This window comes from Poeciliopsis prolifica, unplaced genomic scaffold (genome assembly GCF_027474105.1).
Source record: "Poeciliopsis prolifica strain line A6 unplaced genomic scaffold, Auburn_PproV2 SCAFFOLD038, whole genome shotgun sequence".
Lineage (NCBI taxonomy): Eukaryota > Metazoa > Chordata > Actinopteri > Cyprinodontiformes > Poeciliidae > Poeciliopsis > Poeciliopsis prolifica.
The window spans coordinates 4,473,509-4,497,725 of record NW_026562413.1 but is presented as its reverse complement, the minus strand read 5'-3'; the positions used below and the strand labels follow the sequence as shown (position 1 = coordinate 4,497,725).

General features: G+C 40.1%; 1 protein-coding gene across 2 annotated transcripts in view; it reads right to left on the bottom strand.

Moving 5' to 3' along the window:
* The window catches only part of ripor2 (RHO family interacting cell polarization regulator 2), a 63,075-nt gene extending 50,234 nt beyond the window's left edge, over positions 1 to 12,841 (bottom strand). The window contains exon 1 of one of the 2 annotated variants that reach the window (XM_055053772.1): positions 12,758 to 12,841. In XM_055053772.1, the coding sequence (XP_054909747.1) occupies positions 12,758 to 12,818 (61 nt within the window). In that variant the 5' untranslated portion in view covers positions 12,819 to 12,841. Of the gene's footprint in view, positions 1 to 7,540; positions 7,949 to 12,757 lie in introns of those variants that run through there. The other variant, XM_055053771.1, reaches the window with a different exon arrangement.
* Positions 12,842 to 24,217: the final 11,376 nt, after the last annotated feature.

The following is a 24,217-nucleotide window of genomic DNA, read 5'->3' as shown; positions in this document are numbered from 1 at the left end:
CTCGATGCAGGATGAGCATCATGAGTATTTCCTTCAGGTTGGAAGCAGCATGAAGGGATGCAGGTGAGGCATTTTTTTTGACACTCTAAAAATGTATGAATATCTACACATAGCTTGAGTTTCCAGACCTATTCTTGCAAAGCCCCATCCAGCGTGTTCAATAATCTGATCATTCACTGCATTTATTGGTGTGGATGTCATGGATTAAGTTTGCCTGCTTGGTGAGATCTTTTTAATGCCAGTCAGAATATTGGAACAATTCAAAGTGCAGACATTATAAGCTCAGGTTACCATGAGCTTAAAGTGCCACTGACCTGATGACTGACTGCTGTTTCCGTGAAAATCACTTTTATTTTAAGTTCAGCTTTTAATCCCTACAACTGTGCTTTTCCTGCTATGAGACAAACCAATCAGGTCAATCCTTAGTGGAAAATGTAACAATAAGGCTGAAATTAGGCTTATCGTTATTTCATTTGTAATAACCAGATCGGTTTATTGCAGAGTAATGCACCTGCTTTTCCTCACCCGGCTTTTTTTCTATCTTCGCCTGAGAGCCTTTTAACCCCAGGGTGTTTGATTTATACACTTGAAGCAAGTCTGGAAGGTCTCCTGAAGGTGAACGAGTCACAGAGACTCTCAAACATGCAAGCTCAACTAAATCTGGTCCCCATTACGCTGAGCAGAACAGCTTGGATTACAGCACACACTCACGCACACACACTCGAATACACAGCGAGAGTGATTCAGATCTGTGGTAAAAACCATTATCACTACATCACCTCTTTTACAGCTGCTAGCAGTTTTATATATAAACGCTATAAAGTATCCATTAAATGAAGCCGACCTCCCAGGTTTCCAGTCCAAAGAGCACAGAACCACTCTGATCTGACGTTCAGGCTGGCAGCGTGGAGGAGGGTACCGTTTCCTTCGCTCCTTAAGGCAAGTACAGACAAGAGTCTGAAGGAGAAATGGATTTGTGAAATTCAGCCCATCTATACGTCTCTCTGCCTGAACAAGCTCTGCACACCAGACCATTTCCTTGTTTAAAAGGTTTGTGTAACAACGCCCGGGTCTGAAATAATCAACCCTCAGGCTAAAGCGAGCGAGATGAACTCTCTGTTGCCAAAAGGATGACACATGATCTCATCGGAGTGGCACAGCTCAACGGATGTCATCGAGTTTCCATAACAAACAAACTCAAATTAGAAATCCAGCGAGGATTGCAGTCGACATGAAAGTGGGTCAGTTTAAGCATTTAAATGCCCTTTCTTCTGTGACCTCATTACTGAAGGAATGCTGCTCTTCCACTGAGATCACTTGATAGGAGAAGAATTTCTGAACGGTGGGAAATAAGACCTTACGTTTGGCCTCTGGCCCAGTAAAGAGCAGCCTGCATGTCTCGTCGTGGTCTCATTTATGCGTTTATTCTTTAAGTCTCTGCTGCTTTCGGTGACAAACTTTAAAGAAAAGCCCTCAAGCAAAGCAGAGATTGAAAGCTGAGAAGATAAAAAGTGTTTCTCTGTTAAAGTGTGGAGTTACTTCAGAGCTTTGCAGCAGCTTCTCAACTTACGGCGGGGTGAACTGCGTGACTTTAGAGATGCCAAGCAGGAAAAATAAAGCTTTACATCAAAGATAAATATTGATTTGCACACAGTTGAGTCAAATAAATATTTTGTCCCTTTCAACTCACAGAGAACTGTGTCTCCAGCACTCCCATGATTGGTTATTGACACACAATTACCTTTTCAATTGCAGGTTATCCTAGCCTCAGTTTGTTCTGCATATAAATCCCACAGAATCCTCCTGGATCTCAAAAAAGACATCAAAAACAAGACAGAAGATCTGTACGAGGCTGGAATGAGCAAAAAAGAGAAAAATTCAATACAAAGTGACATCATTGAACATAGAAAGCTTCCTAAACCAGTTCCAGTAGTTTCTTACACCATTAGCTATGTTAGCATCTCATTCCAGCACAGCTACGTGTCATTTCCTTAAACCTGCTGCTTCATCTTTCAACTCTATTACATTATAAAGTTTCAACATTACCTAAGTGAGTCCAGGTTTACCCAATTTATACAGAAATGTACCCTGAGCTCATCCGGAAGGATCGGTGCTCAACTATTTGGATGTGTCTTCTTAAAGATCCAAAGGCTTCTGGGATGACACTCACAAAGAAAACCATTTGTAACACACAATGTCACAATGCTTCGCAAGTGAACATCAAAATGATTCGGAAAAGATTTAGAGGCACAAAGAAAGAAAATAAAGTCAAACAGAAAAGGTGAAGCCTTATAGTTTGGCAGAGAGGAGCAAAGTACCTCAAACTCAAGTAAGAGTAAAAAGTGTCCACCTATTGGTTAAAAAAATAACTGAAGTACAAAGTAACTGATCAAAACATCCATTATTTAATATTTAAAAGTTACATAATCAGACAAACCAAAATATAATGTGGAAGAACCAAATGAAAATAGTTCATAATTACAAAATAACAAAATCAGGCAAAAGAAACATGTTTCCTATTCAATTTCTTTCAATATAAAACCTCTCTGGTGGATGTTTGGTTGAAACAAGCTTGCTCTTCATTCAGTGACGTTCCTCAAAGTGAGTAAGAGTAAAAAGTAGTGAAAATATTCCTCAAGATACGTCAATACCCAACATGTGGGTGAGAATGAAATGTAGCTTTTTGGCCCACATGGAAAATTACATGCATGAATGAAAGTCAGCTCCAGATTCCCCTGAACGCACCATGCACATCTCAAAATATGGTGGCGGAAGCATGAGGCTTTTCTTCAGCAGGGAAAGGAAACTTGATAAATGGTAATCCTGGAGGAAGACAAAATTCTTAAACATACTGACAAACCTAAACTGAATGCTTTAAAACGAGGAGAGAAGGAAAACCCTGAAAGACACATTGAGCAGCAGCAGGACAATCTGTAAACGGGCGTTTTGAAGTGGAATCTGTTTCCTTTATGCTTCTCTGAACTTTATCTAAAGTTCATCTTGCTTCGAGGCATCTTAATAGTCCAGTAGTGTTTCCAGCAGCGTTTCTCACTCGTGACTGAAAGCAGCTCTTCATGCTTTCTGACCTGACCCAGTTAGTCAAACACCGGCTTATTTAGACACAAAACACCAACATGCCACGTTCAACTGCGGCGCCATCGATCTCATGCTCACATACACACACACACACACACACACACACACACACACACACACACACACACACACACACACACACACACACACACCACACACACACACACACACACACACATATATATATTTTTTGCCGTCATTAAAGTCCTTTGACTGACTCTCTCCTCAGGGACACATTGCTCTCGAGTTCTTCGGCACACAAGCGTAAAATTAGACCGAACTCAAAGTCTCTGAGTTTGTGCTGAGGAGAAAGTGGGCGTTAAAGAAACCATTGTGATTATTTTTGGTCTCAATGCTGCTTCTGTACACTTTTTCACCAACTGATAGAGAAATTTTAACAGAGGCTTGTTTCTGAAGGGGATATTTACCATGTGTGGATGTGTGATGAATGTATGATATAAAGCAAGGCTGTGTTTGAGTTAACTTGTGTGTGACAGCATGTTGGAAGTTGAGTTTCTGTTTGGTTTTAACGGAATTGAGTTTGCAATTTTAGAGTTCATGCAGAGGTGCTGTGGGGGTTTTTTATTGGAAAATTCAAAAATAATAAGAGTTGCATCGTAGCAGCTACTTTCAGGAGCTATTTTCAGTGCAAAATTTAGAAAATAATAATAATTTTAAAAAAATTTCTCAGTGTTGCACTTGAACTACGCCCTTTCTGTATCTTTGCGTTGTCCTTCGCATCCAAAACGCTTTAATCAAATATCTCTGGTTGGTTTTGCAGCATTCATCAGGAGAGACGTCATGATTGGTTAAAATAAATATTAAGAACAATTTCCATAATCATTGCTATCATTGATCATCTCAGGTCCCGGACAAATCCAGTAGAAATCCTGCTGGACGGGTTGAAGAGACGAACAGGGTAGAAAACGAAGCGCGTTAACGCACAGATACTAAAAACAAAGTGGTCAGCTTTAAGGGTGTGTTCTTCAAAATATCCATTTTGGGCAATAAAAGTTGAATTTTTACAGATCCCTTCCATTGGTGCCAACTGGGGAAGGCGTAGTAAGTAACTACCAAGTGTTGCTGGTTACTTGTCAGGATCAATTTACTGTTTTTCCTGAAGAAACAAGGAATTGCAGCAGGGTGGAGAAAAAACACATAAAAAATACAAAGGCAATTACACTAAACTATTAGAAAAACAGCAACAAAAAAAAAAGAAAAAGATGTAATGAGTAAATGACAATCGCCCACATTTTCAATTTGTCTGAGTTAAGCCTGGAGTAGTAAAAGTTTTTCCTTCTGTTGGTCCAGATTGCGAATGCAGAAACATTCCAGTTTATATGCAGCATATTTGTTTCATCCTTAAACTTTTGTTCTTCCTCTTTGTTCCCCAGAAAGCCTCCCAGTTGGACAGCTTTATTCTACCCAGCGCTGCCAGCACGCTGGATTTGATGTCCCATGTTGTGTTGGCCGTGACAAACAAGACACTAAAGTCTGATTTGAGCAAAACGTCCAGACTGAAACGCCTCACAAAAAAACATAATGTGAATTTGCTTTGGATCCCGCTTACATGAATCAGATTTGTTGTGGTTCAGTTTAGCTGGATTCCATCGGAGGTAAACACAGGGATCAGATACAATGCAGCAGCCAGGATAAAATGAACGGAGTCACAGTGGAATCACATTCCTACATACAGATGAAATGATTAGTGTGACATGTGGACTTCGCCCTGCGAGCCCCATCTTCATGTCTCTGCTTTGATGGACTGATCTAAAAAAAAAACATTACTCAGTCTGTGTAAAAGCACGCTGCACTGTTTTTGCTCATTCATACATTCTGAATTGAATCACTGAGTGAATAGGACGAAGCGAAGCCGTCCTCTGCCTTCTCTGTTCAGGTCAGGGTAATCATAATTCAGCTCAATGTTACAAGCCAGGCTAACCATGCCTTACCCAGCCAATTGTTTCTGAGAGTGTAGCAGTGACAGCAAACATACATCACACACACTCCTGCTACTAAACGTGGCTCTGAGGTCAAGGCCAAACAAGGTTATTCCTGCAATCGTTTCAAATGCTCTCTTTGCTCTAAAGCATCTGGTTAAGATTAATTAAAATCCTCTATTCAACCCTTCAGCTTGAGTCCATTTATTTTATTTTATTAATTTTTTTTTTACATCTCTAGCACCAGTAATGATTCCTACAGTGTGGAACTGATGCGTTTTATTGATTTCTATTTCACTTTTAGTAATGTCTGATTACGTATTTGTTAAGGGTGTATATATAAAGAAAATGACAGTGCCCCAGTTTTCCAAATCACTTTTCAAAATGGGAAAGACAAAAGGACATGCCACTAGAATAAGACTCGTGTGTGAGGAGAGAGGTTACAAAAACAATTAACCTCTCAGACTCAATTTGAGTCTTATTCAATTCTCTGAAGTGAGAAAAAAAATGAAAATAAAAATAAAATATTTGTTTATTTGCATTTTATATAATGCAGAAGTTCGGTTGTACAAATAAAAGCTAAATGCTTGATTTACTTTTTAAAAAATGTATCATGGGTAAAATTCCTTTTACTCATGTAAACAAAGTGAATTTATTAATTTATTCTTAAAATGCCACAAAGCAGAAATGCAGCTGCTGGTTCTAATCTTGTCCATATTTTTGCTCAATTCAAAATAAATATATAGAACTTAGCGAGAAAATATTCACCTTTCAATTTTGACCTGCAAAAGGTTTCGACGGCAGGGATTTAACATTTGTGCTGAATCTCAAGGTAAGACAGAAATAAATGCATCAGATTCAGATAAAACCACAGATTAAGACATCATTGTTTTGTTATTTTCAAGGCCTGTAAAATGTAAATGTCTTTTATGCTCATTCACACTTAAACAGAATCTGTTCACATCATTGGTTTTGACTGACAGAACCCGTGATTGGATGTATTGTATTTTCAAATTATGCTCTGTTGTCCATGAAGTCGATTTAACATGATGAAGTAGAAACATTCTGTAAATGGATGTACAGTTTGACCCCTTGAAGGGTCAACCAATTAAAACCAATTAAAACTGCAGTGGATAGAGAAGATTTACTTTGGCCATTAATAATACAGCAAATTCATATGAAGAAAGTAGGACAGCTGAAAATGAAACTCCTGATTATTCAAACACAAAGCAATACAGAATAATTTCCATCAGTAATCCAGAGAGCTAATTAGAACAGAAAATATAAGTGATCCACATTCTGCAACCTTCAGATGTGTCTATGAATAAACACTCTGATGCCCACTGGCCAACTTCACCAGAATCTGTGTGCCGTGATTGGCTGGTTTGCTGCAGAGAGTCATCTGGCGGAGCACCTCCTGGCTGAGCTGTTCAAAGCCAACGTCACATTACCGGCAGAGAAAAATCAGTCAAAACTGGGTCAGAGGATAAGAGGCGTCGTCACACTGATCACATCCAGTGATCAGAGAACATCCTCGTGAACTGGCCATTTGAGCTTTAAGAGCCTTTACTTAAACCTTAAATATGGAGGTATAAACATTTAGATGTGAAGCTAAACTGTTCTTGTAGGAGTAGTAATAAAAAAAGTGTTTTCTGTTCTACCATCAGCAATATAAATATGTGGCATATTAATACGCATTATTATGCACTTGAACTGGAACATTTCTGCATCCACTACGTGATTTTTGTTGTTGTTTTGTTTTTCAGCGCCTGAACTTTGATCTTTCGTAAAAGGTCATTATTTTCGTTACCACCGCAGGAAAAATTAAAGACAAACCAACATTGTTCAGGCTTCCTAATGCAACAACGCTAAAGATCTTCTTGTTATGCCACTGAATTCTTTGTTACTTGATTGAAAGAATATTTTTGCAGAACTGCGCTGTTAAATTTCAAATCACTAAAAACAGTCTTCTGTCATGCTGCATTTCTGGAGGCTTATAAACTCTCAAGGAAAGTAGATTTTTCTGTGTTTTAAAATGCCTGTTATACAAGAACGCCCACACTGCAAAGGGCTCTGCTTTCTAAAAAAAAGAAGACTGACTTAAAAAAAAAAAACTCCTAAAAAGAGGAACAGGAAACAAGCAGCAAGCAGAATTCATCACAACAGAAATAATTAGACTCATTTCATGCATAGATTGGTTAATATAAATCCCACCAGCCTCTCATCCAGTAACTCATATTTCTCATCTCGCTTTCAAAAGTGAATTTCTAATTTTGGTAAGTCTATTCGAGCATGTAGCAGTGAACCACGCCTACACAGCTGAGGAGATCCCTCTGGGTCGGCATTCAACCATCACTTTTACCCTTTTCTTCACCCAGACAACCACTCCGAGTCACAAACCAACCAGTGTGACCACAGCGAACCACGCGCGCGGCTGCAGCTGCCCACCAGTAAACCCACGCTTGTTTCCCAACACTTCCCAGCTGACCCTTTGGCAAGCCTACCGTCTTCATAGAAGACATCCTCCGCTTCTTCACGCATCATCTCATCCAGGTCGTCCTCTGGAATGTCGGTCACAGCCATCAGTATTCCTCCCGGTCTGAGCAAACGTCTGGACTGCAAGAAGGAATCAACGCCGGCCCGCGGCCTCTTCGCTCCGATCCACCGGTGGGCTCCTCACACGAGAAGGGAGAGGACTGGGACTGAGCTGAGCGTGCTTCAGCTGTCTGCACAGCAATGTGTGTGTGTGTGTGTGTCAGGTGAAGAGTGGGTGGATGCAAGAGAGGACACCCAGCGACCTTCTCCAAGTTTCAGCAAGAGTGCCGATTTCATAACATCCTGTGCAAAAGCTGAAGTGAGAGTGTGCCGTTTGGAGAGCACTTGTACGAGTATGCGTGCGCATGTGTGTGTTTATGAGAGTGTGCCGTAAGAGGAGCGTCAGCGGTGTGTGTGTGCATGCGTGTCCATATCCACCGTACAGCTCTCCACAATGAGTCAGCTTGGTGATCAACAGGAATTATTCGATGGCATGTTTTGAGAAACATGCAAAGAAGGTGTGAAAGTGAGAGTTTAGCATGGAGTGTGAGATACGAAGCGTCTCTGCCGGCCATTCTTTCACAGCCCACCAGGACTCATGGGACAACACTGATTGCTCTCTCGCTATTTTTTCATTTGGCCCACTTGGAGGGGGGCTTTGGCAGTGCCGATAACGTCTGCCGTCATCTGCTGTTTCTGAAAGCTTCCCCAGAGCGGCTCAGGCTGCAAGTAAACACTCTCACCTGCTCTGAGCAGAAAGCAATTTAAATCAGGCAGAATATTTACCAAGTAAGGTTAGTCGAAAGATCCTTCTATTAGGTTGCAGAAACAGAGTTTGTGCCCCTTGACCGTTGAACTGTGCAATTAAAACTGTAGAGCAGCACCAAACTCTGCTCTTCTCCATGAAGTTACATCTGTTCAATCTAGACATGAATGATGACTTTTGAAAAATAGGGGTTTGCATAACCCCTGGGACATTTTCTTATTAGTCATGTTCTGCCCAGCAGCGTCGCACTCAGTGCCAAGTAGCCCAACAGATTTACTTTCACAAGAGGAGCATTTGACATAGAAAAGGCTTTTGGTTTATTTAAATTGGACTGGGTACAGAAGTGAAAAGGAAACGGGGAGAGGTGTGGTGAAAAGTTTAAAGGGAAAGAAGGAAATTGGATTTCCATTGCCCCAACTTCTCTAAATTTTCTTCCTCCTTTTTGTGAAACCAGTCTCTTTTTCCCTTTACTCTCCATGCTGCTTCCCTGACTCACCCGATTTAGACAAACCAATTTGAAACCAAAATAGAAACTAGGCCTCAAGTCAATTCATTATCACATTTCCCTCAGACCTGCCCTCCTCTGTCACTGCTTCTCTTTAAAGCTGAAACTCCTGGGACCAAACCTGGCAGCAAACTCATTGTCCACAGAGCGAGTTCAGACAATGTCTGTACATGAAAACCATCATCAGATGCTGACCAGATCCAAAAATGAACGCGATGATGTTGTGGACAGAGCTAATAATATTGTGTGTAGTGTTAAGAAGACAGGGGATGAAACAATGCTAGTTACTGAAAGTGGAGCTGAAACTGCGGCAGAGGTTTCAGCTCTGCAGCACCAAAAGCAGTTTTCTAAATGAGTTTTTATCCCACTACACTACAAAAATTCTAGTCTCAGCAGCGGCACCTAGCACAAGCCATCCCCTCTAATTCATGCTGCTGTCGATAATTCAAGGGTTTTAAATTTGTGTGGTGGCAGAGAACATTGGTTTGTTCAGTTTATAGCTTAAGAAACAAACTCTGAAAACTGTTTCACAAATTTCAACTTTGCATGTTTTAAATAAGCTAAACCAAAACTCCTCGGCTTCAATATTTTAAAACAAATCTGTCGAGATTGGTTTGTGCAAATTATGGGTCCAACCATTTTGGAGTAGAGCTACTTAATGGCTACCGAGTAATTCAACTGGGTACCAGTTTAAAACACAGTTTACCTTTAATTATATCACTTAATAATTAATAATTTATCTTGTTTTGGAACAGCCCTGTTGACTATGCATATGGTCTTCATGGAAAACTTGGTTCCCATGAAGGTTGGTTGGTGATGATACCTGTTGTAAATCCTTCAACAGCCTCCAACGCTGAGAAATCATCACAAAGATACACATTTGCATATGTTCTCCTTTAATAAATTGATTCCAGGTTAATATTTAAAGGTGTGTTTTTACCCAGTATAGGCTACAGGTGATGTACTCTGTCACGCAAAAGGATTTTCACTTTTGTCACAATACAAAATCTAGTAATTTTGTATTGTAAAATACTGCAGATAAGACTCTGCATTATATTATCATAATTTTATGTAGCAAATCACCAGGACAGACTCCTGCATGTGTAGATTAATCTTTATAAATGTCCAGATGTTCTGTGAAGATCTTTTTTTTTCCCCATCTGTCAACACGTCAATCTTTAAACCTAGTGGTGGTGGCACCACCCTTCGCAAACAGAGGATGTTTTGAACATCCAATTCCCAACTAAAGACCTGGGTGGAGCTTCGCCTAGCAGGACAACGACCCTTAACATAAAGCTTGGTTTTGGTCAAAGCACAATAATGTGTCAAAACCTACATCTAACATTGAAGGTTCACAAATAATCTCCGGTTAACCTAAAAGAGTGTAAGCTGTTTTGAAAAGACAAATAGGGATAAACTTCTTTTTGTATTTAAGCAATGTCAAAAGTCTACAATGCAAGGATGTTCTGCAGAAACGATCAACCTTAATGACACACATGCTGAAGGTCTGCAGGACTTTCTGTAAAAGAAGGGCAGCACCAAAACATCACCTGCTGACAGCATGAACCAGATGCCACAGATACAGTTCAAAGAAGAAGAAGAAGAAGAAGAAGAAGGATGGATCACGCAGGCAACTAGCAGAAACAAACCACACATACAGACACACAGTGACACATGCACAGCACAGCCTGCTGTCTTCTGCAGCTTCATCCCACTTCCATCTGTTCACTCCTAAAACCAGCTCATGTCCTGGTGATTAAATCATGACTCATCTTGCAATCAAACCCAGAGCGACATCATTAACAGGACTGGTACAATCGCCACACAGATGACATCATTCATATTTCATGTTTTCATCAGATCCATTAGCATTTCTTGTAGACTTCAGTGAGGTCACATTTGAGTAACATTTAGTCGTCTGTGTTTCGGTGACTGGAAACATTGTCACCACAGAGAAAACTGCGTTTGCAAATGCAGCCAGACTGAGACGCACAGTCAGACAGCGACGACACTAAAACACAGTCAAGTTCGGACACCCGCTCAGCACATACACATGTATTTATTTCTCTCTCAGTGCAAAAAAAAGCACAATCAGATCCGCTCGGTACAATAGTGTTGTTTGAATGCGGTCAAACAATGCAGCTCTTTAGCATCTGCATCCCACCAGATGATGAGTGTCCCAGGAATGAATAGGCAGCTTCAGCCTCCTACACAGTGCCTCCTCTGGCCCTGAATATATGCATCAGAACGCCTGTTACTGTTTACTAAAATATCAGTTATTAGAACTGCAGATGTAATGTGCTTTTCCATGCAGGCTAATGGTGTTGCTCAAACTCAAAGATATGCAGCCTCTTCTCTTCTGTTCCTGTGAGAAGGTAAATAAAAAAACGTGCAGTTTTCTTACAGTTACATTTCATATTTATGCTTGATTATTATTATTTTATTGCACTCTCTTTGCACTGGATTGTATGGATTGGTCATGGATTGTGTTCGATTATGATTGTTAAACAAAGATGACTTTCTTATGTTTTTAAACCCAATATATTAAGTTTATTTGGACTGATTCAAGAGTTTTAGTTGAAAATGTTGCGTTGACGTCATCTCCTGTGCCTTAGCTTGCACTCTTACACCTGTCATGAACATGAAGGAGTCTTTATGAATGTCTACGACTGTTGTCACGACGTGTCATTTGGTAAATAATGACACTATTCATGCAAAATTACACTAAAAGAGTATGAGTTGTGCATTATTCAGCCAATAATGACCCTTTCAATGCAAATATTCATTAAAACTTGTATTAAAAGTCCATTAAAATGATCGGCTCTGCATTAAAAGTGTCATGTATGGATGACACTTGATGACAATGCTCATAAACATTCATAAAGTCTTCTTCATCTTCAGCTACAGCTGTTATGTCATGTTTATGACAGTGTCATGTCAGTCTCATGTGTTACCCATCCATTAGCTGCCCCCTGGGCTGTATGTGTCAGGCCCTGAAGGATGCAGAATTATTTACCTCACTGCCAAGACGACAGACTCCATGGATGCTATCTTACTTGGAGATTAAACTGTGCATGCAGTGTCAAAAGCATAAGAAGGTGAAGGTGTGAGGGGACTAGGAAGCCATTCTGCTGCTTAGGTGAAAGGAAATATGAATTTCAATTCACTGTTTATTTTCAGGAAATATTAATTTCAATTCACTCTTTATTTTCAGTAAATATCAATTACATTTTACTATCAGCCAGCATTGTCCTAATGTTTACTTACACCCTCAGAAGACCGAAAATGTTTATGAGTTTGAAGCACGATCACATGGAACAGAACGTCCAAACAATGCAGGGTACTGGAAGTGCAGCACAGAACACAGAGCAGACAAATAAGAAGGCGAACAGGTTTTTGCCGCAACAGATCACTGATCATTTTAGTACATTTAACAAAAGCAGAGTGACTTCTTTTGCTTCACCATGGCAGATATTTACAGAAAACTCCTCATTAAGTTATTTTCTGCTTAGAAATGTCCAGAAGAAGGATGTGAGTGACAGAGAAAGAGGACAAAAATTCGAATATTCTCCCTGTGTTCCTTCACAAATGACAAAAAAAAAACGGGATGACTGCAAGGGGATGACTGGTTGCCCGAGTAACAACGAGGAAGCAGAGAGCAGATACTCTATGTACATGTCTATCAGCTCCTTGGGCAAGTTTATGAGAAAAATTGCATAAAAACATCAATCGGTGCGGACTGCGGACAGAAAAACTTCACAAAAAAAAATGCTGGTGCTGGAAAGAACAACACATGATGCTCCAGTTTAACAAACCAGCAAAGTCTGAGAACTTTTAGCTGGTGCACAGACCAGAGGGAATTATTTGAAAACAGGCAAATTTGTGCAGATGACAACGAGCGGCAAAAATACCTACTGTACTCATATCGGTATCTTTTCATCCTCACATGGTGGAAAGTCCTGACTCTGCGATGCATGTCACTAAACTCCCCGCCTTGTGAGCTTTCCCCAGAAACTGCTCCTTCTGCTGCTTTCCCCCCCCAGCTTTTATTTCTGGCCTCTCTCCCTGTCTCTCCCTGCCGCCATTGTGTTTTGCAACTGTCCTTGTTTCACAATCGCCTCCTTTTCTCCTGTCCTTTCACTCCGTCGCTGTCTCAGAATGCACAGAGGGCATCAGACAATGACAACAATGCAGCCGCTTCTCTCCAGCTGTGAAGCCTGGCACCGCACAGATGGCAGAGTAGACGTGTGCGGCCCTGCTCCCCGCCTGCCGGTGCTACACCTGGAGGGAGGCGATAACGCGCCGCTGACGCACTGAACCGAATGAATCAGCGGCCCGCGGCGCGTCTCTGCGCTGGTCTCTGCAACTCCATATTTATACATATGTCCTGCAGTGCAGTTTCAGCACAGCGGTTTCCTGGGCTTTTGTTAGGTCGCAACCACAAGCCTCAGTGTATTTTTTTTTTTAGATTTTATGTGATAGACCACTACAAATTGAAAAATCAGAAGGCTTCTGCCTTCTACGACTCAAATTTGCTGCATTTACAGTTGAAAGTATTTTTAGCGTAAATCCGTATTTGGACCTCTACATGGTAAAAAAAAAAAAAAAAACTTCCTGGAGTTTTTCTTTGTTAACAGCCAGAGCTCTATTGGACGGAAATGGAGGGTATCTGGAAACACACGTATACTCAAGTCACAAAATCTCAATCAGATTTAGATCCGGGCTTTGACTAGGCCTGTGTATTAAGTGAGTATATCTGGGGTTGTTATCGCCTTGTTGGGAATGCGAACCTTTAGCCTAGTGTTCTTTTGCAGTCTCGTTGGTTTTCCCATTAACTCTGACTGGTATCCGAGTCGTGCATCCTCACAGCATGATGCTGCCACCACCTAGTTTAAAAATGGGTATGGTGAGTTCATGGTGATGCATTGTACTCTTCCAATAGCATTTCACCTGGTGGATCAAAAAGCTACATTTTGGTCTTAACATACCTCTACATACTGTGTTCCCTACAACACTTGTGCAAAATACAAGCAGGACCTGTTGCCACTCTTCCATAAAGTCCAGTTTGCAGATTGGGTCACTGGTAAGTTGTTCTGTCAACAGATTGTCCCACCTGAATTGTGGATCTCTCTAGCTCCTCCAGAGTCAGCATGACTTTATGACTGCTTCTCTGCTCTCTTCTTTATCCACTGGCATCAGAGTAAAAGGGGCTGAATATAAATGCAAGCCACACTTATCAGATTTTCTCTGCAAAAAACACGATTATCATGTGTTGTTTTCCAAACAGTTTGAAAGTTTGCTCTACTTTGTGTAAAACATAAAATCTTAATTCAGTCTAAGCTAAATAGTCAGCAAGCAACTTTTCATCTATGATTTAGAAAAGAAGCTTGGTTTCATTGTTTTATCCTCTTTTCAGACCTTTCACTTTCATGAGAATATTTTTAAAAAATGTTTTACTTGCCTGCAAGTAAAACATTTTCATCATCAGTGTGCTACAAGTGTCAAATAACACCATATATCTGCATACATGTACTGTATGCACACCACAAGGGGAAGCAAATGAGTGCATGTAGTCTAATCCAGGTTTATTTTTGACAGGGACATGAGACGGTTTGCAGCAGGGTGGGGCAGCAAGGTAGCAATAGCTCTAAAAAAAACCCTCATTTCCTCTCCCACGCTGCCCATCGCTTCAAGTCCACAGCTTACACCTGCTGGTTACACAAAGGGGGAGGCACGTTTCAAAACCAGATAAATACAGACAACCCAGATTTTTAAACGGGCAACGTTAGCCACACAAATGGGAGGTTATTTTTCTTAAAGTTTACACAGATTCTGCCAAGCGGATACGCAGGGTGGTTCTCACAGCACAGTTTCTCAGAAACCGGGTGGAGACACAGAGGCAAAGGTTGGGCAATGGTGTGTAAAAAAACATCAAGTACTGATTGCAGCTCTGCCTGTAATACCCAGATGAAATTGTGTAAAGAGGTCAGTTTTAATATATCATGAACGGAGAGACCTCTGTTTTACTGTCCGAAGATAGCAGACGAGAAAAGCAACACTTTTCTTGACTCCTCAGTTGCATCATCATTATGGAAAAGACACTTAAATATGTCTGAAGGAATGAACAACTTCGTGTTAACTCACTTGAGAAAACACAATGAGATCAGCAGTCACTACACAGCTGTCCATTTCCCCGGAGAATGAGAATTAGTTTCGCCACAATTACATGACCTACATATGATTTATGCTGCACAAACCTACATTTTTCTCATTTAGCAAATTATTCTCGACGTCAGACCAGCTTTTCAAATGCGGTTTCAGCTCCAGCTGTTCCTACATTTATAATAACTTTACACTCAAGAACCTCAGGAATCTGTCTGAACTTTGGATGCTTTCTTGCTCCGTTTTCCCCTTTTTAATTTCTGACTATGACAGCATATTGTAGTTGCCAGAAGGAACGTGGAAAGAAAAGGACAAAAGATTTTTTTTGTGTAAAATGGCTTAAAAAAATCTGAAAGATACGAAGAATATCATGTGATAAGCAGTAGCAACAAACGGGATAAGGCAGTTCTTTTGTTTTTGACTTGCTGTATGGGAACGTCTGACTCTTTAGACCGAGTAAACCTGGTAGCTGTGCTGGAAGCTGATATCTTTTTAATGCAGATGAAGAAACACTGGCTCTGCTAAATGGGCGTCCAGTTAGAAGCTAAGAAATAAATGTTAAAGCTCTCACACTGTAACCTTCTTGCCAAACAGCCGGGCAGTCCTGCTTTACGAGGCCCTTACATTGTGTCACTTACCAAATGTGGTACGAGACGACAGCGCCTTGGAGAGTTCAGCAAATTTTGCCATTAAAAAAAATCCTATGTTTTTAATAATTAACTTGAACGGTTTGCAGTTTTTATGCTTTAGTCCAAAATTCATTTGTTTTGTGGTGAAAAAAGAGAAAGTACCTGAAACGCCTCAAAAAGAGACTTTAGGAGAAGAAACTTGGCAACACATGGTTAAAGACACATTCTTTTCTGGCTCATCAGCATTTGAATGTTTGTTCTCATCAGAAAGGCCGGATCTGCTTTCACAGCCAGCATTTTGCAAACACACACACACACACACACACACACACACACACACACACACACACACACACACACACGCAATTATGTTAAACTGGCATCTCTCTGAGAGTAATGGACACTCAATAAAGCCACATCCGGGCCACCATGAAAATCCAAGAGCTCCACTGAGAAGCACAAAGAAGAAACTGGCAGCTCGGTCCGAATGCAGAGACATGGGAACCATGAGCTCATGAGTCGGTGTTAGGAAGGGGATGCCAGCTTTTCATGTTTGACCAGTCAACCCAGTGCTTTTCATCAAGTACTTATCATTCATGTCTCGACGAAGCTGACGAAACAAGCAACGTTAGGGGTTAGTTTGTATCTTGTGCTCAGTATCAGACAACTTAGGAAAATAGAAGCAATTTAGGCATTTATTTCAGATTCCCTTCACCTTGCAAACATATTTCTGCCTTTAATATGCACACACATATTTTTATATTTTACATCCTCAATGTATTTTATTAGGATTTTATGTTATCGACCAAAAACTCATGTAAAATTGTGAAGTGGATTGAAAAGGATACAAGGTTTTGCTATTTTATTATTTGTAGATCACAGTAAAGCAACACAGAAACAAGCATAGAGTTCAATAAGAATGACCAACAAAATACTTACAAAAATCATGGGGAATGCATTGAGCAATGATAACAAAACTATTATTAAATAATCAACACATCTCAAAACAAAGACCAGACAGATGAGGGGCAAACACAAAAACACTAGCATTCACTCATGTGCAGAAAACTAATGCACACTACATTTTTCAGATTTTTTGATCTTAATGTTTTCATGTTCAGATTTTTATTTATAAAACCAGTTTTATATAACTTAAAGGCTTGCGAACACATAAAACATTATGTGTTTTACACTCTAGTTTCTTTAAAAATGAAGCCTTTGGTAAAGACACAGAATTCACTTAGTGCATTTGCACACTCTGCGATGACAAATATTCTCACAGCGACCTGATTTTATTTCTTTGGACCTTTTAAAATGTTCTTTTTTTTTCTTGCTCCTTCCAGTCTAAGCCTTGTGAGTCATCACAAACAAAACCAACATATCCACAGCCAAAGGACAAGGTCAGCCTGAATCCTGGTCACGCTGCTCCAGGACAGCAAGAACAACCACAAGAAAATAATTCCTCACTGATTCCCTTCACTCCAGGTAATATAAAGAGAAACCAGCGGTCAGGTTTTCATGCAACCTGCTCACATGCAGATACAATGTGAGCACAAGTGTCTTTGGATGCAGAAAACTAATATAAAATTTGGAGAAAAAAATATCATTGAATATAGCTGTATTTGAAAACATATCTGATTCTATTTCAATAGTCAGACCAAGGGTTTATTGCAGCCTGAGATGGATACTTTTTAAAAAAAAAATCACCTAAACTGTACCTTTCTGACAGCATGAAGTAGGCTGAAAGGTCTCAAAAAAACTTCAAGAACAACTGAGAAAGTCACAAACATCTGCCAGTCTGGAACGAGTTCTCATATTATCTGTAAAACATGGATCAGCGATGTTCTTGTCCTGAGACGCAGGCCTACAAAAGTTACTCTATGGGCACATTAAGAAGGTCACCAAAGGCCTCAGAAGAACATCTAAAGCACTGCAGCTTTACTTTCCCCAGTCCTATCACACATGTTTGTGATAGGACATGAGAAAAAGATGATAGAGTTCAAAGGTCAAAGCCAATGCTGACGCAAGGCCCAGACTTTTGAGACTTTAGACTGATTACTAGCAGCAGTGGATCTTTGCGGCATTTATCTCACTACAATGTGTGTACAACTAACCTAGCATTTTGGAAAAATAACAATTATCTTTTTGGGAGTCTAAACAAGTTGCTGTCATTGATGAAACCATAAATTTTGCTCTCCTACATGAAACCCTGCATGAACATTACCCGTCATCAATTTCCAATCTGAAATTATTTCAGCCACCGGTGAACAGCAAAAATAAATTGCAGCCTTTTTAATGGCCTAGTCAAAGACTATGGCTTAAATCCTGTCTGACCTGGTCAATGTGGCTGAATAAAACCAAATCTGCAAAGAACACCAAGCCGCAGTCCGTCTACGGTGACGCAGAAGGCTGACTTTCAGTTTTTCCACAGGCTTGATGACAGCTGCTGCCTCCAGTCGTAGCAAAACCAGTTATTAGATTTTTTGGAGGGAGTTACCTTTACACTTATGACCTGGTTAGTTTGAATCACTTTATTTTTCTCTTAGTAAATCAATATTTGAAAATAGTATTCTGTATTTCCCCACATTGTCTCTGTCAAAAATTACAATTTGTGTGAAACATTAAAGTAAAATCAAGTCAAACTGGGGAAAAAACCTTTTGGACTTCTGGATGATTTTCTTTTTTTTCTTCTGGGTCATGAGTTAGTTCTCTGCTGTTTTAAACTAACATCATTGTGGATTAAGTTAAAGATGGTTGCCCCACCTGTGAACTATTCTGGAACGGTTCTTTCAGGTATTTTAATAGCAGTAGCAGTTTTCTGGCTTTGAAGTCGTTTTAAGGCCTTAAGTTTCACCTGCACTTTTTCAGCTTTCTATCTGGGCTCCTATGACTGTAGTGAAATGAAATTAGCTGAAATATTGAATAGAAAATAAAGTACAGCTCAACAGTTTTGTTTTATAAGGCAAACCTTTGAAGGTAGAACAACGTTAAAATGAATTCAGAGGCATCTGTTCTCTCTGCAGAACGTTTACAGCACTTTTTGTCCATGACACATCTGCATGCGTGTGTGAACAGTGCATGTGGCCTTTGTTCACTTATCCATGACTTTCACTCTCTTTCCATTAGACTTTCTCTCTGTCCTCATAAGTAGCCCACGCAGCAGCTCTGCTTGTTGACTTTATTGTGTGAAACTGCAGAGAAATGGGCCAGAACTGTTCACTCACATGTACCACGAATGCCTGTGAAATAAATCTCCCTCGGTGGGAAAAGCAGAAGGAAAAATGTGCTGAAAGAGGAAACTGACGTAGAAAAGGTGGCAGGGTGAAAGAAATAACAAAAGGTGTATAATCTCCTCCAGTGTAGTTCAACATTCCAACAAAGCCTCCTGCATCGGCAGAAACAGAGGCTACGGTGGTGAGGAGGCGCGTTGCCATGGAGTGGGAAGATGTTCGGAGCGTGGACCACCATTATGGATCTGAGCAGAGACTGAGAGGAGAGCAGCGGGGAGATAATGATGATCAGGAGGAGGGGAGGGGATGGGAGAAATAAAGGAGAGGGAAAGAGATGAGAGAGAAGAGAAGCAATAAAGTAAGTGCGAGGAGGGCAGAGGTGAGTGATGGGATGGCAAAGGAAGGGGAGGTGGAATACAGAATGAGAAAAGTGTTGTCAGAAAGGTCAGGAGGAACACAATCATACAATCTGCTAAAGTGGTTTATTTCTATCACCTCCGTCACGGCTTCCTCTTATATAAAAAAACACCAGTCTGACAGATAACAGATGAGGGCCTGTGTTATGACTGGATGAAAAAAAAAAACCATCTAATACTGCACCCTCAGTGTGGTAGCAGACAAAAGACAGAATAAATCCTCAGGGACAGAAGAAAACACTTTCATGCCTCAAACACACTGCTGATTGGAGCGAAAGGCTTAGCAAAGACTTGTGTGTTTGTATGGCGGCGTTATTGCGTGACTGTGGAGGCCCCCTGCTGGTGGCTGCTGGACACAGAGTTTTACAACAACAGCAACAAAAAGTTTCACAATCATCCCCAAAGCAAAAGTCTTCAAAATAATGTTGGGCAAATGTAACATTTCTCTCGTCACATGTTCACATTGTATGAATGACGTCATGACTTTCATTCATAATTTAGCTCATGGTTCTTCTCACACACAAGAAAGCAAGTAAATTTAACAACTGAAGATCTTTTTGGAGATTTCTGAGCAATTAAAAGGCACATTTCACACCAAAACACATTCACATTTCACACAAGCTTCATACTTGCATACTTGAGGTCCACAATTCTAAATATATTTAGATTTTTTTTATATATATGCATGTATATATAACATGCATATATGCAAACACACACACACACACACACATATATATATATATATATATATATATATATATATATATATATATATATATATATATATATATTATATATATATATATATATATATATATAATATATATATATATATATATTATATATATATATATATATATTATATATATATATATATATATATATATTATATATATATATAAAACAAAAAATACAAAAAACAAAAAATACATTCATTTGAGTTGTGCCTCTTTTCATGCCAAATGCTGCAACAAACCAATCGGAAGCTTGCAAAGTCATGACATCATCTGGCCTTCTCCAAACTTTTGAAAGCTTCATTAATCTTAGTTTATGTGAAATTACTTGTGACATATGGGGAGATCTAAAACTATTGCACAATACCATTTGATGGCATATTATTCAACATAAAGTTATACAACAAATTTCCAATCTCCACAGTGATAACAGTCCTGTGGCAAAGAACTTATGTACGAACGCTGAACTAATCAGCAGTACTAAGTTGATCAAAGGATCCCTACAAGGAAGTAATCAATAACCTGAGAGTTTTCATCCGCTCTGCTGACAGCGGCCAGATTAAAGAGGCTCTAATATGGTGCCTAAAAATACTGAAAGAACTGTGGAGTTTAAATGGACTGACTGGATTAGTTTATCTTCTTTTCACAAACAGCATTTAAAAGCATGATGCATCTTGAGTGTAAGGCCTCTGCTAATCCAAGGAAAAGATTTGTCAAAGCATATCTTGATGCATGGTGCTTGTAGTGAGACCAGAGGAAAGAGTCAGAGCTTATTTTGGGAACGCCGTAAATAATGCATCACCCAGAAAAACATCCCATTTCTGGTCTGCGATGCCGACTTTCATTTTCCGAAAGTTTCATTTTAATCTCACCTAGTCAAAGCACAGAGACTTAATCAAAGTCCCAGCAGGCTTTAGAAACCTCCACATTTATAAGCTAAGGACGGTTGGACAAAAAAACACTTTTCTGAGATTCAGACTGGAACTGAATGGTTGTCACAGAGATTTGTCTTCTGCTTAACGTGACGAACAGATAAATGGATCCTCATCCAGTGTTTTTTTTTTCTCTGACCAGCTATGAACAGGTTCAGGAGTGTGGCTATTTTTTTAATTTCCTGACATTCAAATTAGCACACATCAAGTATTTCCATCTAAAATAAGCATTTTATTTCATGGAAAACTCAATGTGTGTTTTGTTTTCAGTCAGGAAACACTGCAAATCTCTGATCTACATTGTTGCTCACATGCTGAACAAACAAACACCCGGCATCTATCTTCTCCTCACAATTTGACCCCCCCAAAAAAAACTCTCAAACGTTTGCTTATTGGTCTGAACAAACATTCAAAGCTTGTCTGAGGTCTCTTTAACCAAGCCTGTTCACAGAAAGACGGATGGAAGGAAATGAGAACACATTTCATTAGACACTTCCTTGAGGCTTATGGAAGAACACTGAACTGTTCGCCATGTTGTCATTTAAAGTTTTTCTGTATCCCTCAAAGTATTTCCCCTTCAATATATGTCAATGTCAAGCTTTTAACAGTCTGAATTCATGAAACCCAACAGACAGCAGAGGAAGAAAGCTCTGAAGAACTTCGAAGCAATAACGCTGTGAAACAACAAGCTTTGAACAGATCGTAGAGTATCATTCAATACATCATCTGAAAATGAATAAATATATCTTCATCCATATAAACCAGCAATAAAAAGGCCATTATTCAGAGAAGCAGTCATAGTGGAACATGGTGGGGGCGGCAAATACAAGACAATTGTGGAAGCATTGCGGCCATTAAAGATTTGAGACTGTAGCAGAGGTTCACCTTCAGGATAACGATCCTAAACACGCAGCCAGAGCTACGATGGAGTGGTTTGGATTTTAAGGATAGCCGTGTGTTAAAAAAAAAAAGCCCAGTTAAAGTCCGGACATAAATCCAATTAGAAGTTGTGGCAGGAAAATTTTAAAGTTGATGTTCAGAGATCTAATCTGAATGAGCTTGTACTGTTTTTAAAGGAATGGGTGAAAAACACCACAATCGATCAGAAGTATAGATTATTCTTCTGATTCTTCATTTGGGATATTTATCAGAATCACAATGTTTTGATTGATTTTCTGCTAATCTTAGCATTCGTGCCACCAGAGCATTATTTTACCCTTTCTACAAGTCTGAATTGGGGTTTTATTCGTCCTGCAGAATTCACACATGAGAATGAAAATTTCACCAGAAGTTTCTCTGGGTCACAGCAAACAAAGACCAGGAAAGAAAACCAGAAGAGCACAAAAACACAACAAAGAAGCCAATAACACAATGAATAGTTGTCCTGTATTAAAGTGAAAAAGTTAAGCTTGGCTCTTTCAGTCAGTCTGCTTACGGTTGAACTTCCTGCGGCACACATGAGGCCTCCAGGGTCGCCTTCGTATCCAGTGCAGACGCCGCGACAGCTCCATCTTGACGAGCAGGTGTCAGTGTGGAATATCTATTCACCCCATTAAAAAACAGCACGCCTTTCCTTCTTCCCATCCCCAGGACAGATATTTCCTCCAAAGATGCTGCAGTGCCAGGCACCACCTCATCAGCCTGGATTTTCACAGCTAAGAACAGCTTCCCCCCCCCCTCTTCTGCTGCTGTTTGCTAGCCTTTCTGAAGGGATGGAGCAGCTACAGCTTCCACTGCTCCATCTTTTATGCATGAGCCAGTGGAACCCAACTCCCTCGGTTCTGGGGAGGAACACAGCTCCTATCCGCAGGCAGCATCTGAAGTGCAGAGTGTACAGCTAGGAGAAACGTGATGCCTCCGAGCTGAGCCTCCCAGGAGGGGAGCCGGTTGAACGGCGAGGCTGAGCCGGTTACCTGAGGAGGCTGGAAGGTAGACAGGTGGACAGAGACACCCTTTACGGGTCAAACCTTTACTGTTCCTTTCTAAAGTAGACGTCCCTTTAAATTCAGTTTAACAATGACCTATCATCAATTTGTAAATGTTGTAATGAATCAGTATGAATAGCTCGTAATACACACTGTGTACGATTACTTGAACGTAATCGTACTGGGTTTGATTCCCGGCCCGGAGTCTTCCTGCATGGAGTTTGCATGGTGGATTCTCTCCGGGTACTCCAGCTTCCTCCTACAGTCCAAAACATGGCTGTCAGGCTAATTGGTTTCTCTAAATTATCCTTAGGTTTGTGTGTGTGCATGGTTGTTTTTTGTACTGTCTGTGTCAGTCTTGCCCTGCGTCAGTCAGGGCAAGACTGACACAGGGCAAGACATGTTTCCCGAAACATTCGCTGGAGAGAGGCACCAGCAGCTCCCAACACCACTAGGGACAAAGGTGAACAGAAAGTGGAAAATGTGGAGACTGAGTTGATGAATGTATTTGGGTAATAAAGGGAAAAAAAATCTAGATTTAACCCTGAAAGATAAAGAATTGTAAAAAGTCTTTCAAAAAAATGTTGCATTCTTGAATTTGCTAAGATTTCGGGATGTGAACACAAAACTGTCAAAGCCACCAGAGACCCAATCTCCTCCAGTGCTGCCACATTTCAGAACTGCACCAAACATCTGTTTCCTCAGGTGTTCAGAGACCAGATATGAAAGGATGACACTTGACAACCCCCTGAACAAGATGAGTAAAACATCAAGACTGAGCCAAGAAACATCTGAGGACAGGTTTTCCCAAGGTTTTTATGTTCTGATGTTTTCAGACCGGCTACGGACCTTTAGCTGGATCAGTAACACAGAGCTTCACTTCGACTGAGACGGCAGTAAGGTAAAGGCTGATCTTTTCAGTCAAAAGTCTGCAGCAAACATCATGCAAGACGTCAGCATGCATCAAAGTACGAGCAGACCTGCAGCATGAAATTATTAGAGACGACTCCCTTCCTCACCTGACCTGTTCATTGAAAGGAAGCGTGGCTGCAAGGGTTACCAATTTTTTAGAATTTTTTATTTGAGAATGTTTTATTGAACTACCATTGCCCAATAATTGTGTACATAGATATAAACTCAATAAATCCACACTAAACTGTGGCCTTTAGATGGGTTGCTGTATTATCAGACCATCTCCCACACATTGGTTTAAAGTTAGCCTACATCAAATTTCTACACATCTTTTTTTTGCCAAATAATTAACCACTAACCTGTCATAAGAAATATAGGAGATAAAAACTCAAGAAAATAAAGTTGCCCATACTTTAGTTTTGAACCATGTCA